Here is a 22,882-nt window from a genome sequence, read left to right on the forward strand (position 1 = left end):
TCACATTGTAGATTGTAGAATGTATTCTCAAACATAGCAAGACTACGAATTTAGAGGCTGATATGTAATTATTGTATTACAATCGATGATTGAAGAAGTATATACCTTCAACATATTAGCAATGTCATGCTTTGTTACATATGCAAGCGCTGCTGGGTCCCTGCGCTGGCCATCATGTCTTTGTTGATTCATTCCGTGGGAAGTATTCCTAAGAAGCTTGTTAAACCTTAGCCGAAGCGCATGTGAAAGACTTGGGACCTTAATAAGAGTGGCATGTTCTGACGTTGCTTGCTATGATGTATCAGCTAATGTTGGGTTATTTGGTGCATTGTCAGTCATGATAATAAAGAACTTTCCAATCTTATTTTGTTGAAAAATATGAAGGAGAGTGGAATTAAGGTTCGCATAAGAGTGTGTTCTATGAAGCGGTTTGAACCCGAGAAGAACCTCACAGCACTTCCGCTGCTTGCCCTTCTTAAAGTAGACAGCTATAGCTCTTGCGCATAACAGGATCTTATAGTCATTTGTAGGTGGCCGTGTGTCCTTCATGATACGTTAATGCTACAGGCTCCTATGAGGCTCTTGTTACTACGAGGAAGCACGAAAAAGAAACACCTCCTAAACTAGGGCCAGAAGCCTCTCAACAGTAAATAACGTTCGTATTGAAAAAAAAAAAAAGAGAAAGGAAAAAGGAGAAAAAACATTCAACGTCGCGAGCAAAGATTATCGAACAATACATATGATTATCTAGGCGCTAGGATAGCTTTGGCATAGCTAGTGAAGTCCTTGATTTGAAGTTTCAGGCAGTAATGCTTGCAACAATCATGCCTAGAAGTCCTGAAGGGACTTGCGATTTGCTTGAAGGCGTAGGAAGATATGGTGCAATTTGAACCGAAAGAAAGGTTTTAGATCGTTTTACCGTCACCTTCCAACTGAAATTCCTATTCGACGGCAGAGATCCTTTGCAGCCAAATGGCCAGCAATCTTCTTATTTCGTCCGACCCCAAATGAATACAAATCCCCAAAACGAATTTCCGCACTGAACTGAGGAGGATCCATTCTGAGTGTTGAATATATACGTTTGAGTGCCTTCCCATCTTCTTGTCCTTTTTCATTCAACGCAGAGGTATACTTTGATAGATCCTCTTCTCCGTGGGAGTTGGATTGCGTGTTTACCTCGATAGTCTGGGTTCTCCGAGGTGGCAGCAACTGTGGGGTTCCGGTGATGAATGAAGCCAACGTACTGATATGAGGTTCCATGTGGCATCCTATGTGGCTAAGTTGAAGTAGGCTGTACATCAGCGCATACGCCTGTGAGTGCTGTAGAGAGCGATAAGCAAAGCCAAGTACTCAGAAGACGGCGCTTTGCGGGTCTGTCTCTTGATTGTGAAAGGGAGCGATGCGCGCCGCTTCTAGAGTCTGCATTGCTGCAAGATAATCATAAGACATAATAAATTGAATGACTTCGGTCTCCTAATCAGTCAGCCTCAGCACAGACGTTTCAGTTGAGCCGAAGACTAAGAAACTAACGAGTAATTGAAAGGATTTGTTTGATCTGGCTAGAGCCGCCGTGACGTATTCGCGGAACATCATTTTTCCCACGAGCTCGTCTACGGCTCATATTAGCGGAAATTCCATTCACAAAGTGAGAAGAATATAACACTCACTGATTGGAGCATCTTGATTACTTGGACCTTGGGCAGTCATCATAGCGATGAATCTAAGTAGGCAATCAAGTCGCGTGAGTATCGACCTGGGAATCAGAGCTAGGCGTGGTTGCGAAGGCCTTTAAACCCAAGGAAAAGCGATAGATTTTGCTGTAAAACGGTATCTGAGATATGCGTCGGAGCGTAACAGTCCGGGCTCTGCCGGTACAGGTCGACTAGACGGTGAAAGGGTTACATCAGTGGCTGCTATAATTCACTTTGCACCAACCAATATTCTAGTTCAATACGAGTATGTAGCAGTAACCTTTTAGAATGCCAACACATTCTATAAAGGCTTCGCATCTTATTAGCCAGAGGAATGCATTGTGCAGTTGTCAGCTGGAAAAAGGCGCCATGCATTGGTAGTTACAGATGATCTCTCAACATGTTGCCACAGAACGCATACTTGCCCCAATGGTCGAGTATAAGCAAACGGCCCACACAACCAGCGGTGAAGTTGTGGATATGTGGACTAGCCTAACTACTAAGTATTTTAGTTCTTTCAGTTCTTATTTAGTTATATCGTCGTCAGACAAGTGGCGGTGAATGATGATGAGCGAGCACACATGCCTATGCAAGGTATTAGCGTATATTGATATCGAGCGCCTGAAGTGATTGCCTGAAGCCGTTGCCCGAATTTTTGAATTTGGTCATCCCCTAGGTCACGAAAGCGATCCATGCTGGCATGACTTGCCAAGCAAAGCGTCCTCGTGTCCCTTATAAATCTGACAGTCCTACCGTACCTTACTCTGCAGTCTCCATCCGCGATTCTATCAATGAATATGGAAGTCAGTCTTCCTGGCCAGGATGAAGATGACGAGGGGTGGATTTCGAATTTTGCTCTCGACTTTCGGACCGATCAAACCCGTCATTTTGACCAATCTGAAACAACTGATCTTCCAATGAGCTTCGACGCAGAGGGAGGTGCCGCACTTCCTTCCAACACAACATTATATGCCTATCAACGGGGAAACGATAACTTCGACTTGATGGATACTGCTTTTCTGGATCACTTGCTTCCCACTGAGAACCATACCGAAGATTGGCCTCTGTAGAGTGCTGCATCGGACTTGCTTCCTAGTGGAATCAATCTATTCCAAGGTCATACGCAGAGTCTGGCATCTACTGAGACTGGAAATCCGGAAGAACCACAAGAAGAAGGTGGCTCAGCATCGTTGGCTGCAGCATCTCAATGTATGGACAAGTTTGAAGAAGCAGAAATGCCTTCACTAGACCATATCACGGATACTTCAGACGGGTTGTATCGTTGTATATATCAGGATTGCAAATCAACGAAGGTGTGGGATCAAAAACATGGTTTGAGGTATTGAAAATAGTCTAGAATGACTTTGGTGCGTTAGCTAATTTCGGACAGAAGACACATTCGGCGACATGTCAAACCTGTGAAATGTCCAAGTAAGGTTTGTTCACATCGCGCAGCAGAACAAACGGATATGCGTCGGCATGTCGTAGCCCACCATCGGCCATGGGCCAAAAAACATTTGGGAGAGATTGCACGATTTCCTTGTACCCAATGTGACTCTTCCTTCACGCGGAAAGACAATCTTACAAAACATGCAAGGAAGATGGAACATATGCAGGATAGCAGTGACGAATAGACTCTCTTATCTAACTTGTCCACGCTCTGACGTACCATGAGTACTTAAGTCTCAGTCCTCTAAAACTTCAAGAAGTCTTGTAGCATTGGTGATTTCATCAACATTACCAGTATCGGTAGTTCGCAAAATTTTCAAGCATATAGTACAACCCCTCCACTCTCTAAGCCCCTCCACTCTCTAAGTCGCATTCTTCGCCGGCATTTCTCAAGGTCTCAATTTCAATCTATCCTTCTGCCGAAGCGTTTGTGAACTTGCCGATCATATCATCGCGGGAGACGGGATGGCATGCAACAAGTGGATTTTGGTGTCTGACAATGACGGAAGCTGAGTTATTGCGGAATAAATGTATCTCCGTAATTCCTGTCACAGAGTCAGGATATCCATGATCAAGCGCAAATTGTCCAAGTACTTGATTGATGACAAGTGAACAAACTTCTTGGATCATTTTATTTAGTAGATCTAGTTGCAGCCTGCCTGCTGGATGAGATTTTGAGAAGTTCTGTACCAGAGGTGGCCCCCAATTTGTCCACACATTCTGATGTGACTCGGGAACATCCATTCGAGCAGGTTGGTACTGAAAATACATTTCACAACACAAACAGGCTGGCTTGCTGCAAGCAACATAGCGGTCATTTTCTGCAAACGTCATACGGTTTCAGTACAAGTACTCGAGGGTCTGAACCTCCGCATGGACCTGCGGACTTATACGCTGATATTTCTTCGGAAAATTTCAGAAAATCCCTTTCACAGCGTTGAAATCGGAAAGTCCGCGTTCGATGATGAGACTTTCATTCGAAGCTTTTGGTAACATGCGATTAAGAATATCATGAAGGTTGGTGTGTCCGTCAGGTTCTGGAGCAGGTACCGGTGTTGTGTAGTTGACGACGCGAACATCGAAGGTTTGGACCATGTGGCTCACGTCTATGGCGGCTTCGACTAGCTCTTCAGACGCCCTAATGTGGTGAGCTAGTCGACCAAGGAAATGCCTCACAGACGCAAAAGTTCCAGGTCCTCTTTCTATGCCTGACATGCTTTCTTGTTCTGCGGAAAAGACTTGCAGCCGGGAAACAAACTCCGAATGCTGGCTTTCGTAGGTAAACAAACAAAGTGTGAGATTTTCATCATGGCTTAAAAGCGACTTTAACCACTCGCTGAGTCCTTTGTCTACGTAGGATGAGAAACTGTACGGCAAGCAAGGAATAAATAGTGAGCGTAAATACCTTCGTATGAACTCGAATGTAAAATAATTTTAAGACAAGTCTTAACGGCTGTCGATAAGCACTTCTTTTCCTAGGAAATGCGTTTCGTTGCAAATTCAACACACAATTTCACAAAAGAATTCTTCTTTGGAGTCAAATTCTTTCCTGCGAAATGATAGATACTATGAAGCCTTTCTAGAATATGCTGCAAGAAATCGGCAATCTAAGCTGTTGTTTTGTTTGAAGCAACCCAGAATCTGGACCAAGTCCCAGTCTCTTCGAGCCCGATAGCGGTGGAAGTATCGCCTCCTTTCTCAAAGTCACAGATAAAAAAGAGGGATCTACATAGCGGCTACTATGAATATTTTTCCCACCGGGATATTCAGAAAATCAATACGTCTCACGTACTTTGTCAGTCCAACAATTCATTGTGTGCCCCAAAGGCTTCGACAAATAGCGAGAGGAACATAATTCACTCGAGTCAATTTGCAATAGGCGCCATGTATTCGTAGCTCCAATTATCCAACCAATCAACAGGATTCCACAGAGTGGAGGCTTATCTTGATGCTCGAGACTGAAAAGATGCATGAGAAAGAGCGGCGAAAGAATGGCAAACATGTGGATCACATCCATTGGTTACTCTCGAAGAGTAATATGGGCCCTAGGCAGTTGACCAGTTGATTTTTACGGCTCGTACGGGCTACTCCAAAAAAGAAAAATGAGTTGTCGAAGTCATGCAAGCAATCGGCGCAGGGATTAATTATCCAGAAAGCCAATACTCGCGACTTTCTTCAGTATAAAGCCTTCTAATCTTACGTTGCGCTGTTTTCTTATGCGTCCCTACCATTAGCCATGGACAACGCATTCTCTGGCCAAGATGCGGACGATGAAGATGAATGTGGAGACCTAAACTTTTTTCTTGACCTGTTGACTGAACAAACCGTTTACCTTCCCGAACATGGAACAATTGGTCTCCCCGTGGCTCCCAGCGCGACAGGTGGTGCCGCACCCCCTGCAGACACCTCATTTGAAGTCTTTCAACCGATGAATGGCACTTACGGCTTCACGGATGCAGCTATCATGAATCCCCCAGAGTCTGCAGAGAACTACATGGATCATTCATCTCTATAGAGACTTGAACCAGATGTATTCCCTGATGGAGGAGAGGGTTTTCAAGAAAACTTTGAAAGAATGACATCGACTGAGGATTCTAGCCAAGGCAGAGCTCCAGAGGAAAGCCTGTCAGAGCCGCTGGCCTCAGCGCCTCGAAATGTGGTCAAATTTGAAGAAGCAGAGATGCCCTCACTAGACCATATGACATTGTTTTCTGATGGAGTGTATCGTTGTCGGTATTTGAATTGCGAATGGAGAACAGGTGAAGATAAGAAACATCTTTCAAGGTACCTTTTGTGTCTATAACGAACATAATGCAGTATCTAATATTTTCCAGGAAGCACGCTCGGATACACGTCAAACCTGTCAAATGTCCACAAGCTTTCTGTGATTATCGTACAGCTGAACAAACGGATATGCGCCGACATGTCGTAACACATCATAAGCCATGGGCTAGAGAACATCTGGAGATCATAGAAAAGTTTACTTGCGACAAATGTGGCTCGTCTTGTACACGCAACGATAATCTCCGAAGGCACCGGGACAGGACGTGCAAGGGGTAGTGCAGAGATAAATAACACTTAAGCTTTGTTTTTCCAATTTAAGATTCATCGTGCTTAAAAAAGAGAGCAGTACAAGAATATGTAGTCAAAATAGTATAAGCCAAAGACACCATCCGCTTTAAACGAGCGACGTTGTAGTTGCCCTCAATGCATCCAGGCCTGAATGGAAACGCCTCCGCCCTCACCATCCGATTCTTCGTTGTTATGAGTCAATAATCCAGGGCTAATCGATGGACCTCTGGCTTGATGTTTTAATTGTTGATTATGTTTTTCAATGGGGGTATCTTTGCTCATAACCATTGAACTCTTTTCCGAACCGTTGATAGGTGCTGGGGTGTAGCCGAGGGAATGGAGATCTGTAATTTCTGTTTTTGAATCAGGACGTCGCTGGCCAACCGAGGATTGTCCAAGGGCTTGACTGATGACAAGATTGCGAATCTCGTGAATCACTTTGTTCAGTATATGTAACTGCTGCCTTCCTGCCCCGTGGGTCTTCGAGAAGTTCTCTACCAGAGGCGGTCCCCAGTTTGTCCACACATTTCGATGCGATTCAGGGACAATCATTCGTGCTGGGTGGTGTTTGAAATACATCTCGCAACATAGACAGGCTGCCTTACTGCAAGCGACAAAGCGATCATTTTCGGTGAATTGTATTTGATATCGATGAAAATGCTCAAGTATTTGGACCTCTGCATGGATTCGTGGCTTTAGGTTCCGATATTCGCCCGGAAATCTATCGAAGAGTCGATTCACAGCGTTGATTTTTGACAGTCCATGTTCAATGTCGAGTCGCTCGTCGTGTCCCTTCCCTAACATACGGTTGAGAATTCCGTCAAGATTCGTATGCCTGTCGGGTGCGGGAGGTGGCACCGGTGCTATGTGATCCACAGCGGAAACTTCGCAACTTTCTAGTATTTGGCTCATATCAGTGACAGCTTTAACAAGCTCCTTTGATGCTCGGATATGATGTGCTAGCCGTCCGATGTAATGTCTCACAAGCCCAAAAGGATCGCATTCTATGTCTGGGCTGAGCAAGTTTTCTTGCCGTATAGACCGCAACCATGGGAGAAATGGAGAATGCCTGGTTTCGTATGCAAACGTGCAAAGTGTGAGATTATCATCATGGCTCCGGAGCGATCTTAACCACTTGCGTAGTCTTTCGGCTACCAAGGCATTAGCATCGGCAATATTATAACACTTTACTGGCGGTGCACACCTTCAATTGTAGCTGAATGTGAAAGCTTTCGGCTACAAGCATCCACGGCCCTGAATAAGCAGTTCTTTTCCTTTCTGACGCGCTTTTCCGCAAAATCAACACAAAACTTCATAAAGTCTGCTTCCTTTTGAGGTAGCTCCGATCCTGGCACCTCATTTAAATCGTGCAGTAGCCCAAGAACAGCCTTAAGAAACTCAGCTATTTTAGCTTGTCCTTTATTTGAAGCGACATATAACCGATAGCATGCGCCGAGGTCTGCAAGTCCAATCGCGGTGCAGGTATCTCCGCCTTTTTCAAAGTCACAAATGTAGGAAAGATTCCGCAAGAAATCCCGACGCACAGCTTGGCCTGCATTTACATCGTGCGGTTTCGGCTGGTGATTCCCACGGCTCTGTCCAAGCAATCGCAACAGCACCAGTGGTTCATAAAACCTGCTGAGAACCTTGTGATACGGGTCGAACCTCGGGCGACCGACGGTTTTGGGTTTGATTTCAAGTGTTGATGAAAAGGTGCTATACCCGGTCGATCTGGCTTCGCGAGGATCCATTGTGATCGGATTATCGCAATATGCTGTCTTCGAAAGAAAAAATCCAAAGAAAATGAAAACGCGAAAATGGAAAAGTGAGTGCTGACACAAAGGTCGTTTTTATTCCGTAGTTTTGGATAATAACATAAGCCACGCGTAAGTTGAGATCAGAGCGGCGGCACGCGGAAGGCTGTACGTAGTGGATTTGAGAGGGGTACTTTTTACTCGGCCAACGCACGAGTCGAAGTCCATGACGGACTAAGAGAAAGGGCCGATAAGCATCAGGCGGGAGGCATGCGAGAGGCAGACCAGATGATGCAGGAGGCGGACTGGACCATACGGCTATGCGGGAGGCAGAATAGACCATGCGGGAGGCAGAATAGACCATGTGGGAGGCAGACTAGGCCAGGCGGGAGGCATGCGAGAGGCAGACCAGATGATGCAGGAGGCGGACTGGACCATACGGCTATGCGGGAGGCAGAATAGACCATGCGGGAGGCAGACTAGGCTATGCGGGAGGCAGAATAGACCATGTGGGAGGCAGGCTAGGCCATGCGGGAGGCATGCGGGAGGCAGACCAGACCATGTGCCATGAGTCAGAAAGCCCTTATTGCAGATTCATGCATCTACAAAAAAAAACCTTTCAAAACACTTGAAAATTAAATACGGAGAACATTTGGGCCTCTTGCATACGAGCCTGCATATATGGCTTGCAACGCAAAGTGTACAAGCAAAAGCCATAGTATCCATGTTGTTTCAAACTGGAATCGTCAGGTTGAGAGTATGAGAATCTTTTCCAAAAGCCCAAACTCCCCACACGTTACTTATTACACAGACATAACGTCATTTCATTCGATTACTTGTATCCGTCATGTCTGAATCAGGAATCCACATTACCGATCCTCAAAATACCCTTTCGAAAAATCCAGCGGAATTCTATATCGAAAACATGTTCCAAATTCACAACCCCGACACTGGTATAGACTGGTTTAATATGATTAAGCCGTCAAACGTTCGGAACCTACGCAGACTTTGGATCTCTGTTCATGCTGTATACAATCAAGGGCCGCACCCAGATTTCCTAACAAGCAATCCTCCCAATGGCCCGCGATGGCGCGAGCTTCTCGAAAAACTGTTCACAGAAGCAAAATGTCTCGAAGAAATGGTGTTATACCTTGATTCGGAACCGACTGTCAACCACTGGGGTCCAGCTGTGGATGCTGATTTTGCGCGAACGCTTGGAAATTTTTCAAATTTACAAAAACTGGAGATTAGACGGTATTTTCCGAAGAAATGGCCGGGCTATTTGGAGAAAAGAACAGGACTGCGGGTTTGGCAGGAGGAGAGGTAGACAGAGCAGTATTTATCATCGCTGTGGGAGTTTCAAGAGCTTTTGAAAGATCAAACTCTTTGAATATGAGCAATGCTCATCTTTACTGAATACTATACTCGCTAACTCTCGAATTCATATGCCGTGTAACTAGTCCTCCTTCCCAAACTGTCCCATGCTTGATCTTCAGATCTATAGTTCCACTTCCAACCCTATCTTCCTATGCTAGCGTGAGACCTGTTAGCCTGCATCTTGGCTTTCGCCCCCTATTGATTTGCTCTTTCTCCTGTCGACTCATTTGGGTAGCCTCTTTATGATTTCTTGATATGCATTTGACATTCAATTATCAGGTATCATGATGTAATAATAGCAATTTAATGTATAGCATGTGTAACCTCCATGGCTCCTGGTCTCGACATAAACAAGCGTGCGTAAGTCTCTGAAACGGAAGCAATTATTAGTACTCGACCACATGATCAACTTTACCACTGTTCGAATCCCTCTAATATCTAGGAAAAACATTCAATCAGCTATTGTACTACAACTTGGTGAGTTCGCACCTTGTGGTGCGCATGTGGCTGACTGCTCGATTATTCAAAAGTGGAGATTGATTTATTGTTAATGCGGGAGGCTCATTATGCACTACGCAGGAGGCCCGTGATGCAAGAAATTTATCATGTAAGGGACTCTCATTGGGTCATATCTTGCGGTGGAAAACCCAGGGTTATGTGGCAATATGTGCCCTGCCCATGCTGTGTCTCGCTCCTTTTTGATCAAGCCAGGAAACAATGATAGGCTTTTTTCTTCAATTCAAGGGCCGTGGAGTCACTATTTTAAGCGGGCCTTCATGGACTGATGATAGTTTGAGAAACTTGTGGTAGAAGCCTTACGGAACACTTCCAATGCCATATGAGCGTTGGATTGAAGCTGAATTTAGACATAATGAAAACTGTGGGGATGATCACATTTTTTATCATAGATCGACAATAGTCGATACAATAGCAGTGAGTCAAGGAAGTCTCCATAGGGGGTTTGCTTAGCCCCTTCTATCAGAGTGATGAATTCCACCTATAGGAGAGCTGAGACGGAATGATAAGCGCCCCTCACATTGTATGTGTTTCAATCTTCTGCTCGTGCAGATTGTGCTAGACAGCATCATGCAAAGACCCTGTTCTGTGGAAGTCTAAGGTTATACTGTACTGTTTGTATAAAGGGGTTCAGCCTGTTGATTTAAAGACGTTCCTAAGTTCATTAGCCACTCTCTAAAGTCTCCTCGCAACCCAACTAAGCAAAAATTGGACCCAAAACTGGTTCCCTGCAATCCAAATCAAACTCCCACTTCATTCGTCCCTCTGTCAAACTCTTCGTCATGGAAGATTCTCTTGCATCCAAGTCAATGACGTTAGAGGAGACATTGTACCTGTTCCGCCACATATTTCTCCCACCAGAGGTTCCCCAGGCAGAAGATTACAATGTGCAACAAGAACATCGTCTCCTCGAGAGCGTCGTTGATGCTCTCCGCAGTTTCAGCGATTACGTTCCAACCGCAGATACTACTATCGTACGTAAGGCCACTGTGATGGTTTCTCGCCTAAGAAAAGCATACAGCCCTCATGGGGATGTTGATGAAAAGCAGCTCGAGATGAGTCTGGCAGAGCTACCTATTCGGGGTAAGCATTGCAACACGCAAATCATTGTGCTCATTTCTAACCAGGCCGTAGGCGGATTCCTCCCAATTCACGTTCGCGAGCAAAACGCAGGAATCTTCCTATACTGGCATAACGATGCGATACACATCGAATCTTTTGAGTTGTCAGCTCGCAATGAAGCCGTTACAACAACAGTGGGACGGCTGCGCCGTGATTTCCCGGGTCCGACTATGGTTATGAATAGGGCAACTTTCGAGGAACCCGGATTCCGAGCGTTCATGGCGCAAACGATTTCCAGAATGAGTCACCAGCCCGTTGCTGGAACCAAGCCAAGAGTCAAGAAGGCTGGACAGGAGCACGATGAGACCAGGGACACCACGCATCCCAAAATGGTGACAGAGCTTCTCATGTCGACTCTTCGTCCTCGATGCACCGACATCGCGTCTGTACAGATTCAGAAGAACACTCGCGAGGAAGTAATGTGGCGTGATTGCCAATCGCCGTGGCGCCGATCTGCATTATGGCTCCTGGTGCGCGTGACACTGCAGCTAGTGTTTCGCAGGCTGTCTACAGAAGGGAGCTTGGACGATCTGTACAAACAATTCATGGTCTTCTTCATGACCTCGATAGTTGACAGGGCTTCAATTGCAATACCCTCCGAGAGTCTCTTTCTTATGAATGCCAAGATCGTTCGCAGACTGCTGAAGCTTGACTTGGCAGTTGTGCCTGCCTGGTTCACCTCAGTTCAGGAAATCTTGAGTCGTACAAGCAGCGCAGTTCAAAGCCAGTGGACGCATATTAGGAGCAAAAATAGCCACAGTGTCGACATGCCACTGCTGCGTGATTTAAATTTCCGTCAAGATATTCAATGTGCGCTCCCCTGCCTTGACCGCTACATCGAGAGCATAGAAAATCGAAGCAACAAACGCCCGTGCAGAGAAAGTTTCCAGCCGCAATCGAAGTTGATCAAATACCAACGAACAGAGCTTCCAAATCACCTCGATTCACACGATTCTGATTACCAAGCGTACAACCTTGCTGCCTTTGAGGATTGGGTTGCTTCGGGTCTCAATGCATGGCTGGAAATTCACCAGGGCGAGGAGGCAGCCTGTGGTCAACTCGGTGCTTTGATGACTCGATACTTCGAGAAAGCGTCTTCGTCGTATTCAGACAACCCCGAAGCTACATCAGTCATGCTTCTTACGCTCTTAGAGTTGTGGATTGCCTGCGACAAATCCGCGATTCACCTACATGAGACCCTGAGAGACTATGACGCATGCATACCAGTTGACTGCTTTCAATCACTTTTGCTGCCTTTTCGATCGCACATGGAGAGGCTGGCGTGTGCTGAAAAGTATCTGAGTCGACGTCAGGCTCGCCTTCGCTACCATGGCCCGAACATTTTCCAGGAATTCGGGACTTCCTCCTGCTTCGCTGTTCGATACTTCGAGCAGTCTCACAAACATCAGCAATTGCTTGCAGCCATCGAAGAAAATGCCACTCAGGAGAGGACGAAGAAAAAGGTCGAGCTTTGGGAAAAGCAGCAACGTTACCGGGAATTGATGGCATTATCTTCTAAGACACCATGTGAATCTGTCGAAATCATTGTGGATAAGAGACTTGGGCTTCGGGATAGAGTCCACCACAGTGATTGCCCCCGAGAACGTTATCAGAGGCAGGCCGAGTCGATTGACATCAGCATACATGAGTGGCCTCTGCCGACCAATTGTTCAAGGGCCAAAGCCACTGTCTTCGAACTTCGAGTACCCGAGCCCTTTGGAAGCTGGCGTGACACCACGCTGTTTTTCCTGCATCGGTGTTTGAATATGAAGTACGCGGTGGAAGAACGGCCCAGAGCAGAGCATCGTCCACACACATATCGAGGTCTCTCTTCGTTCTTCAGCAACCACGGGCGTAACCAGCGGATCAGTCTTCTTTCTCAGAATAAGCCTCACGAGAGAACTCATCGACGCGACAGGTTAATTCTCAATGTGACGGAAAATGATGTCTGCCTCAACAATGGACTTCACTTTCAATACTTTGACAATGTTCTCGGATGTTTTGTGAGCGGCTTTGACTGGACTCATCAAACAGAGACTTCCTGCACCTATAGGTTCCCCGCACACAGTTCAGCGCTGCAGCAATTTCTGTTTCGACCTGCCATGAATCCACATGGCCCGTCACCAAATACTGTCATTGCGACACAGTGCGATGCCCCTGCTGACATGTCACTGGAAGAATACAAAGCCCTTGCAACCATGCCCCTTGGACTGGAGATCCAATGGCAAAATATCCTGCTGGAACTGTCAATGCCATCGGTGGACATGAAAAAAATCGAAACCACAATCTTTGTGCTCCAGATAATCAATCAAGCGGGCCCATCCAAAACAGGCACGACATTGAGACAAGGACATGCGATTTTGTGCGACGAGGTATTCACAGTCGAGGTACTCTCGCGAATTGAAGAGACAATGGAGAGGATCCAGCAAAATTGGGAGACCATACATGGGATCAATAGTCTCATTCGGCTGGTTTTGAGGATTTTGTCTTTGTCTCCTTCTCAGAAAGTCTGTGCGATGTGCCTTCAGTGTCTAAACAACCTCCGCCGATCTGCTTTCCACTGGGTCAATCTTGTCAGAACGAAAGCTAGTGAGGCTATTGATGATACACAGAAAACCAATTTAATTGCAAAGAGCGTTCATATCGCTTTGGTCTGCACAGAGACATTCAATGCAGAAACCATTGCCCCTATGTTCGCCATCTCGGCAGATGTTTCGATCTTTCTGCAGTGCTGTTCAGTCATTTGGAACGGGAGGAACTCTCTAACAACAGAATCAGGTTCATTGCTTCAAATTCTGTACCATCGGTGGCAAGTTCTGTGTTATCGCAGCCATGTTATTCTCGCAGAGCGTATCGTTGAATGCAAGAACCCAGGACTAGACCTGGCCATTGACGCAGCCTGGGCAGCCTATGACAAGACCTCTAAGTGGTCCAGGGAGTCAAACGACGTGACATATTGGTTGTTTACTCGGTTTGCCGGCCAGTCCGGGTCTAGCGAAGACATGTTGTTGCACTACAACCTCTTGACTGGAGAGCTCCTTGTGGATGGCCTCCCGCTTGCACGTTTGCCTTCTGAGTATGAATCTCATCCAACATATCGCAGCTTATTTGGGAAATCTCAATTGGACGTAATGCCCAGCAACACACCGGGGATGCAATTTTCGTGTCAAAAGCAGTATTCGGGCTACACGGTACACCTCGGAAAAGAGACCGTGCCAGAGTCCACTGATTCCGACATGTCAGTCAAAGCGGTGAAGGGTGGGGAGCAAGTCTGGCAACTGGTTCCGTCTAGACTTTTTGCTGGAGTTTTTCCAGATGAGTTTGTGGAAGGCTATGCGCACTGGTATTCGGTCTTAGGGGACCTGGTGGAATTCCGACCCTTGAAAGCGCCATGGCTGTCATCCAGTCAAAACTGGCAGCTCCAGAGAAGCTCTTGTCAAGCTTCCTGGAGCCTCAAGAGGAACGGAACAATTTTGGTCAGCACCATGTGCCAAACGGCCCAAGTAATATCCAATGTTTTTCAGCCGATTGAAAAGGCTTTGAAAGTGCATTGTATTTTCCACGAGGCCTCTTCAAATCTACATGTTGAGCTACCGCGCCTTCGATTGGAATTTATCCTCAAGTCACAGTCTTCTGCAATCCAATCTCGACAATATCCTGGCATGTCAGTCGATAGTAACCAAGTCTTTGACTCATTGATTGGGCTACGCAACACGCTTCTGCTCACGAACCGTGACTCTTACGATCAAGTGGTCCTCATACCTGAAGGAGCTTTATCTTGGGCCAGAGATGGCAACCACGTTCGTGTCGAGATCGGTTGGCAACCTGCGACCACCATCCATGCGTATCCCATCGATCGCCAGCTCGGACGGCTTTTGGACAATGGAAGCCTACAGAGCAAGCTATATCTCACGTACTTGCATGCTCTTACGTCTTTCTGCCTGCCAGATCCACTCACCAAGAAGACCGGTACCGAGCAGGCTCTGTCTATACTTCGGTCCGCGTCCCTGAGGTCTTTTGATCGCCTGCAGACAGAACACATTGAACTCCTCAAGAGCATCGCATCTCTCACTCCTGCCAGAAGATTCTATCCTGATAATGAGCAAGTGATGCAGAGCATCCACTGGCGGCAAGGTCTAGGCTGCCTCTCTCAGCACCATGGCTTTCGCGAGGAAGTCGCAGATATACTGGACCAAAACCGTCGCATGAGCATTTTCCAACTCGGGACAGAGCTTAATCACCCGTCACTTCCACATGTGGAGCAAGCACTGTTTTTGCGGGAGCGAATCCGCACATCTTCATTCCGCGCCCCAGGATTCGGCGCCGACGATCATACGCAGAAGCACGACAGCATGTACAACAGTCTCGACAAGAATCGGATATCTTGCGCAGCGTCTCGAAGCTTTGCCGTTTGCAAGATGCTTTACAAAGGGATCCCTTCTGTCCGCAAACTTCAATCCGAACAGTTGACCTCGCATCTTTGGCAATTCCTCTCTTTACCCACCGGGGTTCGTGGCCCTCATACTCCATTGGACACGAAAAGGTTGAGGTACGATGCTGAGTGGATACTAGAGTCAAGAGAGTTTCTTGTCAGTAATTGGTGCAGCATACACCACCTCGCGTGCTCACAAACCCGCCGCCTCGGCAAATTCCAGCTCATGATCTGGCTTGCAGCCCTTGCTTTCTCCAATGAAGCTAATATGATTGCCCTTGAGACCATTGTTTCACTTTTTGTGATTCGTGACCTGGCTTCAATCCATCTGCCAACCAGTGCGTTGTTTTTGCCAAAAGAGGGAGTTGAGATGATTAAAACTTCAATTCGCCGTCAAATCGAGTCGGAACAGCGTAAAGTCACTCCAGAGTCAAAACTTGCGCCCGAAACGAATGAGACATTTCAAAAACTCATGTCGCGCAGGGATAGACTCCGGAATCAAAATCGGGAAGCCATTAAGAAAAGTTTGTTGCTACATTTTGAACGCGAGTGGCCCACCCGATCACCGTCCTCACTATTAAATCCAACAGTGAATGACTACTTTGATGCAAAGGAGATGATGATGAAAGTTTCAAAATTGTTCAGTATCTGGTTCGACAATCGAGATCTGAAGCGATACATCACCGACATTGCGAATGTCACTTGCCATCAACTGATCGAAGAGGTCGAGATTCAACCCTACCAGCTACCACATCCACCTCAAAGTGCACCGAAAAAACGTGGCTTTGTGCTCTTTGATGACCTACTCGGCCCGCAGCCAATCATCGACATTGAAGAACCGCAATTAAGGAACCTTGTCTCTACATCGTCGACAGGACAACCTCCAGCTTCCACATTGGTGGCGTTGCTAAACTCTTTGGGTATACAAGCCAAATCCAAGTACGAGAAAAACTATGTCGAACAGTTACAAAGCAGTGTTGCTTCGTTGAAAGATGGCAGACAAGAAAAGCACATCAATATGGCTCAAGGAGAGCTGGAGACAAATATTTTGGACTATCTTGCATCGTGTCAAGAATATGTCGACAGGGTGTATCGATCACTTGTGTCTGAGCTCTGTCCTCGTGAGAAGACCACCTGGTCAGGGACGATCCATCCTTTCAGGGCAAAGGTAATCGCAGTAGCCCTGGAACTGCAGCAGTACCCAAGGCTGTCACCAGTCCTTTTTTTGGAGCAACTGTCGCGCCATCGATGGGGTCCACTAGACCTAGATTGGAAAAAATGTTTCATTGCTTACGGGTGCTCAATCACTAAATTGCAGCGAGCGAAACGACTAGCTCGCCTTCTCAAGCACCCGGACGAACTCCTGAAAGAACTCGAAAATTCAGGACATACGAACTGGCAGCCAATCCGGTTCCCAGAGACTCTTCTGCTTGAGATAGAGAACGGGATCCTGATAAGAGGCATTCAGGAGGAAATTGCGGCGACAATGAGGCACTTTGTCCCGGGAAAGAATGCCGTCATGCAATTGAATATGGGCGAGGGGAAATCTTCAGTTATTGTTCCTATGGTGGTAGCAGATCTTGCGAATGGAGTTTGTCTGGTTCGCGTTCTTGTGGCCAAGCCGCAATCACGACAAATGTTTCAAATGCTGGTCACGAAGTTGGGTGGTCTCTTGGGTCGGCGTGTGTATCACATGCCCATTGCACGCTCTCTGAAATTTGGAGAAGCCGAAGCAGAGGAGATTGAACGCATGTGTTTAGAGTGTATGTCGCAGGGCGGTGTCTTGCTCGTCCAACCCGAGCATATCCTATCTTTGAAACTGATGAGCCTTGAGTGTTTTATTGCTGGGAAATGCGCCGTGGGCCGTTCTCTACTTCGCACGTTGCAGTTCTTCCAACACAACTCCCGGGACATTGTGGACGAAAGTGATGAAAACTTTAGCGTCAAATTTGAATTGATCTATACCATGGGATCTCAACGCCCCGTCGAACTCAGCCCACGACGGTGGATTGTGGTACAAGAGCTGTTACAACTGGTTCGAGATTATGCTGGTCGCGTCCAATCCGAATTCCCCGACTCCATTGAAGTGAGCGAGCAGCCGCATGGCGGTTTTCCACGGATACGTTTGCTCAAACAGGATGCTGAGAAAGCTTTGGTTCAATACGTCGGAAGGCACATATGTGAGAATGGTATTGGGTCTCTGTCAATCTCGAGGCAGGCTCGGCCCATTCGAGATGCCGTCTACACCTACATTATGAAATCTGAGCCTCTGGTGGAGGAAATCGCGGCGGTGGAGTGCGAGGATTCCGCAGGATTTTGGGGAGATAGCACACGGGCATCCCTCCTGTTGATACGGGGTCTGCTCGCTGGGGGCGTTCTAGCCTTTTGCTTGGGTCAAAAACGATGGCGCGTCAACTATGGGCCTGATAGGAGCCGAAATCCACCGACAAGACTTTGTGTGCCGTATCGAGCCAAGGATAGCCCTTCCCTTCGGTCAGAATTCAGCCATCCCGATGTCGTGATTCTGTTGACATGTCTGAATTACTACTATGCCGGACTTGGCGACGACGATATATTTCTCGCCTTCAATCATCTGGTCGGGTCAGACCAAGCGAGTGCAGAGTATCAAGAGTGGACGAACGATGCTTCTAGGCTTCCACCCACCTACCAGCAGCTTGTGGGAGTGAATCTGGATGACCGGTCTCATTGTACCGATCATGTGTTCCCCGCTCTGCGGTTCTCCAAAGCTACTGTAGACTACTTCTTGACACACGTCGTATTCCCGAAAGAAATGAAGGAGTTTCCTGACAAGTTGTCTGCGTCGGGCTGGGATATCGGGGAGATCAAAACACATCCTACAGTAGGGTTTAGTGGGACGAATGATTCACGAGAAACCCTACCACTGAGCGTCTCGCAACTCGACCTGCCGGAGCAAAACCACACGAATGCGTTGGTGCTGGAATATTTGTTGCGGCCAGAAAATTCCGTGGCCTGCATTCCACAGCAAGTCCAGCCATGCAAGTCAGATGCCGAGATCATATTGGACCTGGTATTGGATCTGAATCCACCGGCTCAGGTGATTCTTGATGTGGGCGCACAGATTCTGGAGCTCAGTAATCATGACTTGGCAGCGCACTGGCTAAAACTGCTCCCAAACGAAGGACCAGTCCAAGCGGTGGTATTTGTAAACGACAAAGACGACATCTGCGTCCTGGATCGAACTGGACGTGTTGAACTATTGCAAATTTCACCGTTTGCAAGACAGATGGAAGCATGCTTTGTTTTCCTGGACGAAGCACATACCAGAGGAATCGATTTGAAGCTCCCGTCTAATTATCGTGCGGCGGTCACGCTGGGTCCGGGTATCACGAAGGACAAATTGGTTCAAGGTACGAAATTTGGATTCTTCATATCAGGCAAAGCCAAGACTGACTATGCTCCAGCGTGCATGAGAATGAGAAAATTGGGCAACGGACAGTCTGTCGTCTTTTGCGTTCCAGAGGAGGTCAAGTCCAATATCCTGGCCTTGAGTGGCAAGGACAAGAATTCTCAGATCACTGTCGCGGACGTGCTTCTCTGGGCCATTTCCGAGACGTGGATTGACAGCCGACACAGTATTCCCCTTTGGGCGGTCCAGGGTACACGATTCGAGCGCCAACGGGAATTGTGGCAAGCTTACCGCCAAAATGATTGTCTTGATCTGACGCCGAGACAAGCCCAGGAATTTCTCGAGCCCGAATGCCAAACTCTTGAACAGCGATACCGACCTGGTCATCAAGCGCGGCCGTTATTTAACTGTCCTTCAGATACTAGCCCGAATCTAAATTTGATTTGGAGGCGCTGCCGCAAGTTTGAAGGTCTCGACACTTCGTCCTCCCTTCAAGAGGAACAGGAGCGCGAGCTCGCACCAGAGGTTGAAAGTGAGCGCCAGGTTCAGAGGCCTCCAAGTGCTACACCCGAAACGCACCATATCCATCCACACATATCTTCATTTGTCACTACAGGCATTCTTGTGAGGTCTTCCGAGGCCTATGAGCCAGCATATCTCACGCTGCGCAATACCTCCGCCGCCTGCTTTCTGGACGTATCTCAATTCCCATCCAGTCTACTGGCTTCCAACGACTTCGTTAGAACCATCAAGACTTCCCCGGGCTCGCACTTTGTTGCTGATGCTTTCCAACGTCCTGTCAGATGGGTCCTGACAAGTCGAAACCATGTTGTCGATGACGGAACACCTCAGTTGCGCATGATGATCATTAGCCCTTACGAGGCCAATGGTTTGATGTCCAAGATACGAGAATCACGTGTTGTCACTCTTCATTTGTATGCCCCACGCCAAAGCCGAGGATTTCCCTCTTTGGATAGACTTAGGCTACACACGGTCCCCGATGATGTTGTCAAAACCGAAATACCTGATATATTCCGTATGCTGCTCAACCTGTTTTCTGGGCAGCTGTATCTTGAATCATATTCCGAGTACAAGGACCTTTGTGAATTTTTGGGGGTGGCGTCTGTGAAAACGCCGCCCGGTCTTGTTGTCGCTGCGGATGGATTCATCAAACGAGGTTTCCCGGGAGCGAAGGCAGGCTTCAGTCAGAGCCCGCTCAAATTCCTTGAGATTCTAATGTCACAGATTAGGAAAGATTGCCAGCGGATTGGACGGACGCATATTGGTAAAATTGTCAGTGGTCAGTTGCTTTTTCCGCTCGACTTCGAAGAATCAGCAACAGCATCCATAGAAGCCGGTCTTCAAATGGCTAGTCTCGGTCCATAAGCAGGTTCTCCCTACAACCAAGGCCGTGGATCCCTAGATCCCTTTTCTTTGATCAAGATATTTTTCGCTTCATCCATTGGATCGAAGAGAACGCGTGGAGTGACAGAACTATTGAATATGTTGAAAAGGACACAATAAGATCTTCCTTCAAGAACACTATAGCTGAACCGATTCAATCATTACGCTTCTTGGCTTGAGTGGTTGAGCCTCAATTAATGCCAATTGTTACTTCCAAATGGGGGACTATTCATATATGGCAGCAGGCCTTTCTGGGTATAGCTTGATCATGGAACTCGTTAAACAGCAACTCGAGGCGCAGGACAATGAAAGAACCTCAAGCAAAACCAAATGAACCACCATTCCCATCAAAAGGTTGCATATATACAGTCAATAATTGTCTATAACATATCAAAAGCCCAGTTTAAGACCAAGAGCGAAATTTGCCCTGAATCATAGCGTACTAATATCGGTACAACTCAAAGCACCCTGGAAGGTCACAATTAGGCTGCGGCATATCGTACGATAACGATAATGACCCGTTATCGTTATCCGCAAATTGCGGATTGCGGATAATGGATCATTATCATCATCGTCATTGCAGATATCCGCGGATATCTAAACGATAGTTTGGATATCAGCAAACTATCCGCACTAGCATAAAATTCGCTAATATATCCTATTCTGGACCATCAGGTGATACTTATGAAGCTGACAAAACACTATTTTACATCTGAATCTTTACATGTTTGGTCATAACAGTACTCATCCCCTATTTCCTTCACGTCTCCTCATAGTGCCGTTGAGCCTCAGGATGATGGTGATAATGATCTCCCGCTTCCTGAAATGCCAACTGAAGGGTCCACGCAGGGGAGATCGGGGAGGATTCGGAAGAAGCCAAAGCAGCCAGATGGATTTGCATTTGATAACCTGTAATATAATCTTGGATAATTGAATGCTGTTGCAATAAAGCGAGACAAAGTAGGTTAATTTGGAGAAAAGATCGTAGGCCACTCATTCGCGTGACAAATATACAATCAATTACACATTGAATACTCCAAAACATACCGGGGAAAATGCATGATTTATGCAAACTCGTTCAGGTCACGAGTCTTAGCATGTTTGCAATATTTGTTATCGTACGATAATCCGCGGATATCCGCACATGAAAATATAATTATCGTATCGTATCGTTGCGGATAATTCGATAATGAATTTATATCGTTATCCGCAATTTACGGATACGATAATCGATTATCTGCGGATAATTTGGATAGTGCCGCAGCCTAGTCACAATATTTGCCGGTCGGTTAGTGCTTGAACTTTCCAATGAAAATTTCCATGATGTCGCCAGCAGATGGGGTAAAGCGCACGGGATTACTTGCGTGCTTACAACTTTGGGCAGTTTTCATGTGGATATTGACCATTTGATCGATCTGGAGGCAATGGAACTTGGCGAGATGGGGTATAGCGAACAAGCCACCCATACAGAGACGCGGGAGCACGCACAACGGGCCAATCATCGGGCGAAGAACTGGTGTGAGCACCTCGCACCAGTTAAGCATAGAGTATAGGGGGTCACGATGGCAAGATATTGCGTTATAAGCTGCGCGACCTCGGGCAACAGGAGTCGGACAGGCCATCGAGAGGCATTGTTCTGATGCCGCGACTTATAGTAGCTTAGAATAAATAGCATCTGTCCGTCGTAAAAGAAGAATCAACGTGGGTATTCCGCCACCGTAGGCCAATAAACTCGTCACGGCGACCTTGCTGCCCTGAACCGAGAAAAATGGGACCATCACGACTCGAAGAAACCGCTGGACGGCATTCTCATACTGCTGGGCCGCGTCGGCCGATACGACCCAACGGCCCTCGACGTTCTGGGACCAGAAGGTGCGGAAAAGGCGGCCGACCCGAGTTATCAACCAGTCCTTCGCCGGATCCAGATAGCACGTGTTTCGCGAATCAGTCAGGAAGGATTGGCCGGGGACGACCTTTGCTGCCACTGGGCTTCCAGCCGGGCTTCTCACGCCAATGGCGCTTTATAACGTCAACGCTCCGGACCACATACCAGCATTCGGATGTACGGGTGCACAATAATCCATCATTGTGAACTGACAATCCGGGAATGGGATCGTGGACGGCGGTGGGCACTTCCCAACGTTTACACTGCTGCACTCTGTTCCACTGCTGGATGGCGTGCTGTAACTGCCTTCCGGTGGGTAATCCCAGTCGGTGTTGGGCTCTCTGGATGTGAAGACTGACTTCACTTGGTCGGACTCCGATCTTGCACTGTTTGCAAATAATGATGGGAAATTCCTACGGTTTGATAAAAATCTGGTTCTCCATATTGCTGTGTGGATATATGTATATAAATATATACGACAAATATCTAAATTGTATAACAAACTAGGGTGGATGAAGTGGTGGAATTTTTCCAAAATTGAACTGGACGATAGCTGGGACTTCTAAAGACCCCTGGATTTCTTCTTAACCCCGTATTCATCTAATTGAACTTTGGACTGTTCAAAATCTAATACTGGGAATATAACTCCTGAAAATCTAAGCATGATCCGACGCCAACTGCTAAATCGACTGGCCGTGGGCCCACTTTTTTTCTCCCATACAAAAAAGCAAAGCCCTAATCCGACTCACCATCAGTCCCCTTCCCCATGGGATAGAACCTTAGCTTTCCGCC

At 47.0% G+C, this 22,882-nt stretch overlaps 7 protein-coding genes across 7 annotated transcripts; 4 read left to right on the forward strand and 3 right to left on the reverse strand.

Moving 5' to 3' along the window:
* Positions 1 to 2,482: 2,482 nt before the first annotated feature.
* Positions 2,483 to 2,761, forward strand: N7471_010494 (uncharacterized protein; the record flags this gene model as incomplete). Its single annotated transcript, XM_057283213.1, has 1 exon — positions 2,483 to 2,761. The coding sequence occupies one exon, from the start codon at positions 2,483 to 2,485 to the stop codon at positions 2,759 to 2,761; it is 279 nt and encodes a 92-aa protein (XP_057132192.1).
* Positions 2,762 to 4,055: 1,294 nt separating this feature from the next.
* N7471_010495 (uncharacterized protein) lies at positions 4,056 to 4,355 on the reverse strand (the record flags this gene model as incomplete). Its single annotated transcript, XM_057283214.1, has 1 exon — positions 4,056 to 4,355. One exon carries the CDS (start codon positions 4,353 to 4,355, stop codon positions 4,056 to 4,058), a length of 300 nt encoding a protein of 99 aa, XP_057132193.1.
* A 1,021-nt stretch (positions 4,356 to 5,376) lies between these two features.
* N7471_010496 (uncharacterized protein) lies at positions 5,377 to 5,655 on the forward strand (the record flags this gene model as incomplete). Its single annotated transcript, XM_057283215.1, has 1 exon — positions 5,377 to 5,655. The coding sequence occupies one exon, from the start codon at positions 5,377 to 5,379 to the stop codon at positions 5,653 to 5,655; it is 279 nt and encodes a 92-aa protein (XP_057132194.1).
* Positions 5,656 to 7,399: 1,744 nt separating this feature from the next.
* On the reverse strand, positions 7,400 to 7,963 carry N7471_010497 (uncharacterized protein; the record flags this gene model as incomplete). The annotated part of the gene is made up of 1 exon (XM_057283216.1): positions 7,400 to 7,963. The coding sequence occupies one exon, from the start codon at positions 7,961 to 7,963 to the stop codon at positions 7,400 to 7,402; it is 564 nt and encodes a 187-aa protein (XP_057132195.1).
* Positions 7,964 to 8,813: 850 nt separating this feature from the next.
* Positions 8,814 to 9,293, forward strand: N7471_010498 (uncharacterized protein; the record flags this gene model as incomplete). Its single annotated transcript, XM_057283217.1, has 1 exon — positions 8,814 to 9,293. The coding sequence occupies one exon, from the start codon at positions 8,814 to 8,816 to the stop codon at positions 9,291 to 9,293; it is 480 nt and encodes a 159-aa protein (XP_057132196.1).
* Positions 9,294 to 10,641: 1,348 nt separating this feature from the next.
* Positions 10,642 to 20,187, forward strand: N7471_010499 (uncharacterized protein; the record flags this gene model as incomplete). The annotated part of the gene is made up of 1 exon (XM_057283218.1): positions 10,642 to 20,187. One exon carries the CDS (start codon positions 10,642 to 10,644, stop codon positions 20,185 to 20,187), a length of 9,546 nt encoding a protein of 3,181 aa, XP_057132197.1.
* Positions 20,188 to 21,494: 1,307 nt separating this feature from the next.
* On the reverse strand, positions 21,495 to 21,827 carry N7471_010500 (uncharacterized protein; the record flags this gene model as incomplete). The annotated part of the gene is made up of 1 exon (XM_057283219.1): positions 21,495 to 21,827. One exon carries the CDS (start codon positions 21,825 to 21,827, stop codon positions 21,495 to 21,497), a length of 333 nt encoding a protein of 110 aa, XP_057132198.1.
* Between the last annotated feature and the right edge of the window lie 1,055 nt (positions 21,828 to 22,882).

This window comes from Penicillium samsonianum (assembly GCF_028829775.1).
Source record: "Penicillium samsonianum strain IBT 33392 chromosome Unknown utg000006l_segment0_segment0, whole genome shotgun sequence".
In the NCBI taxonomy this organism is placed as follows: domain Eukaryota; kingdom Fungi; phylum Ascomycota; class Eurotiomycetes; order Eurotiales; family Aspergillaceae; genus Penicillium; species Penicillium samsonianum.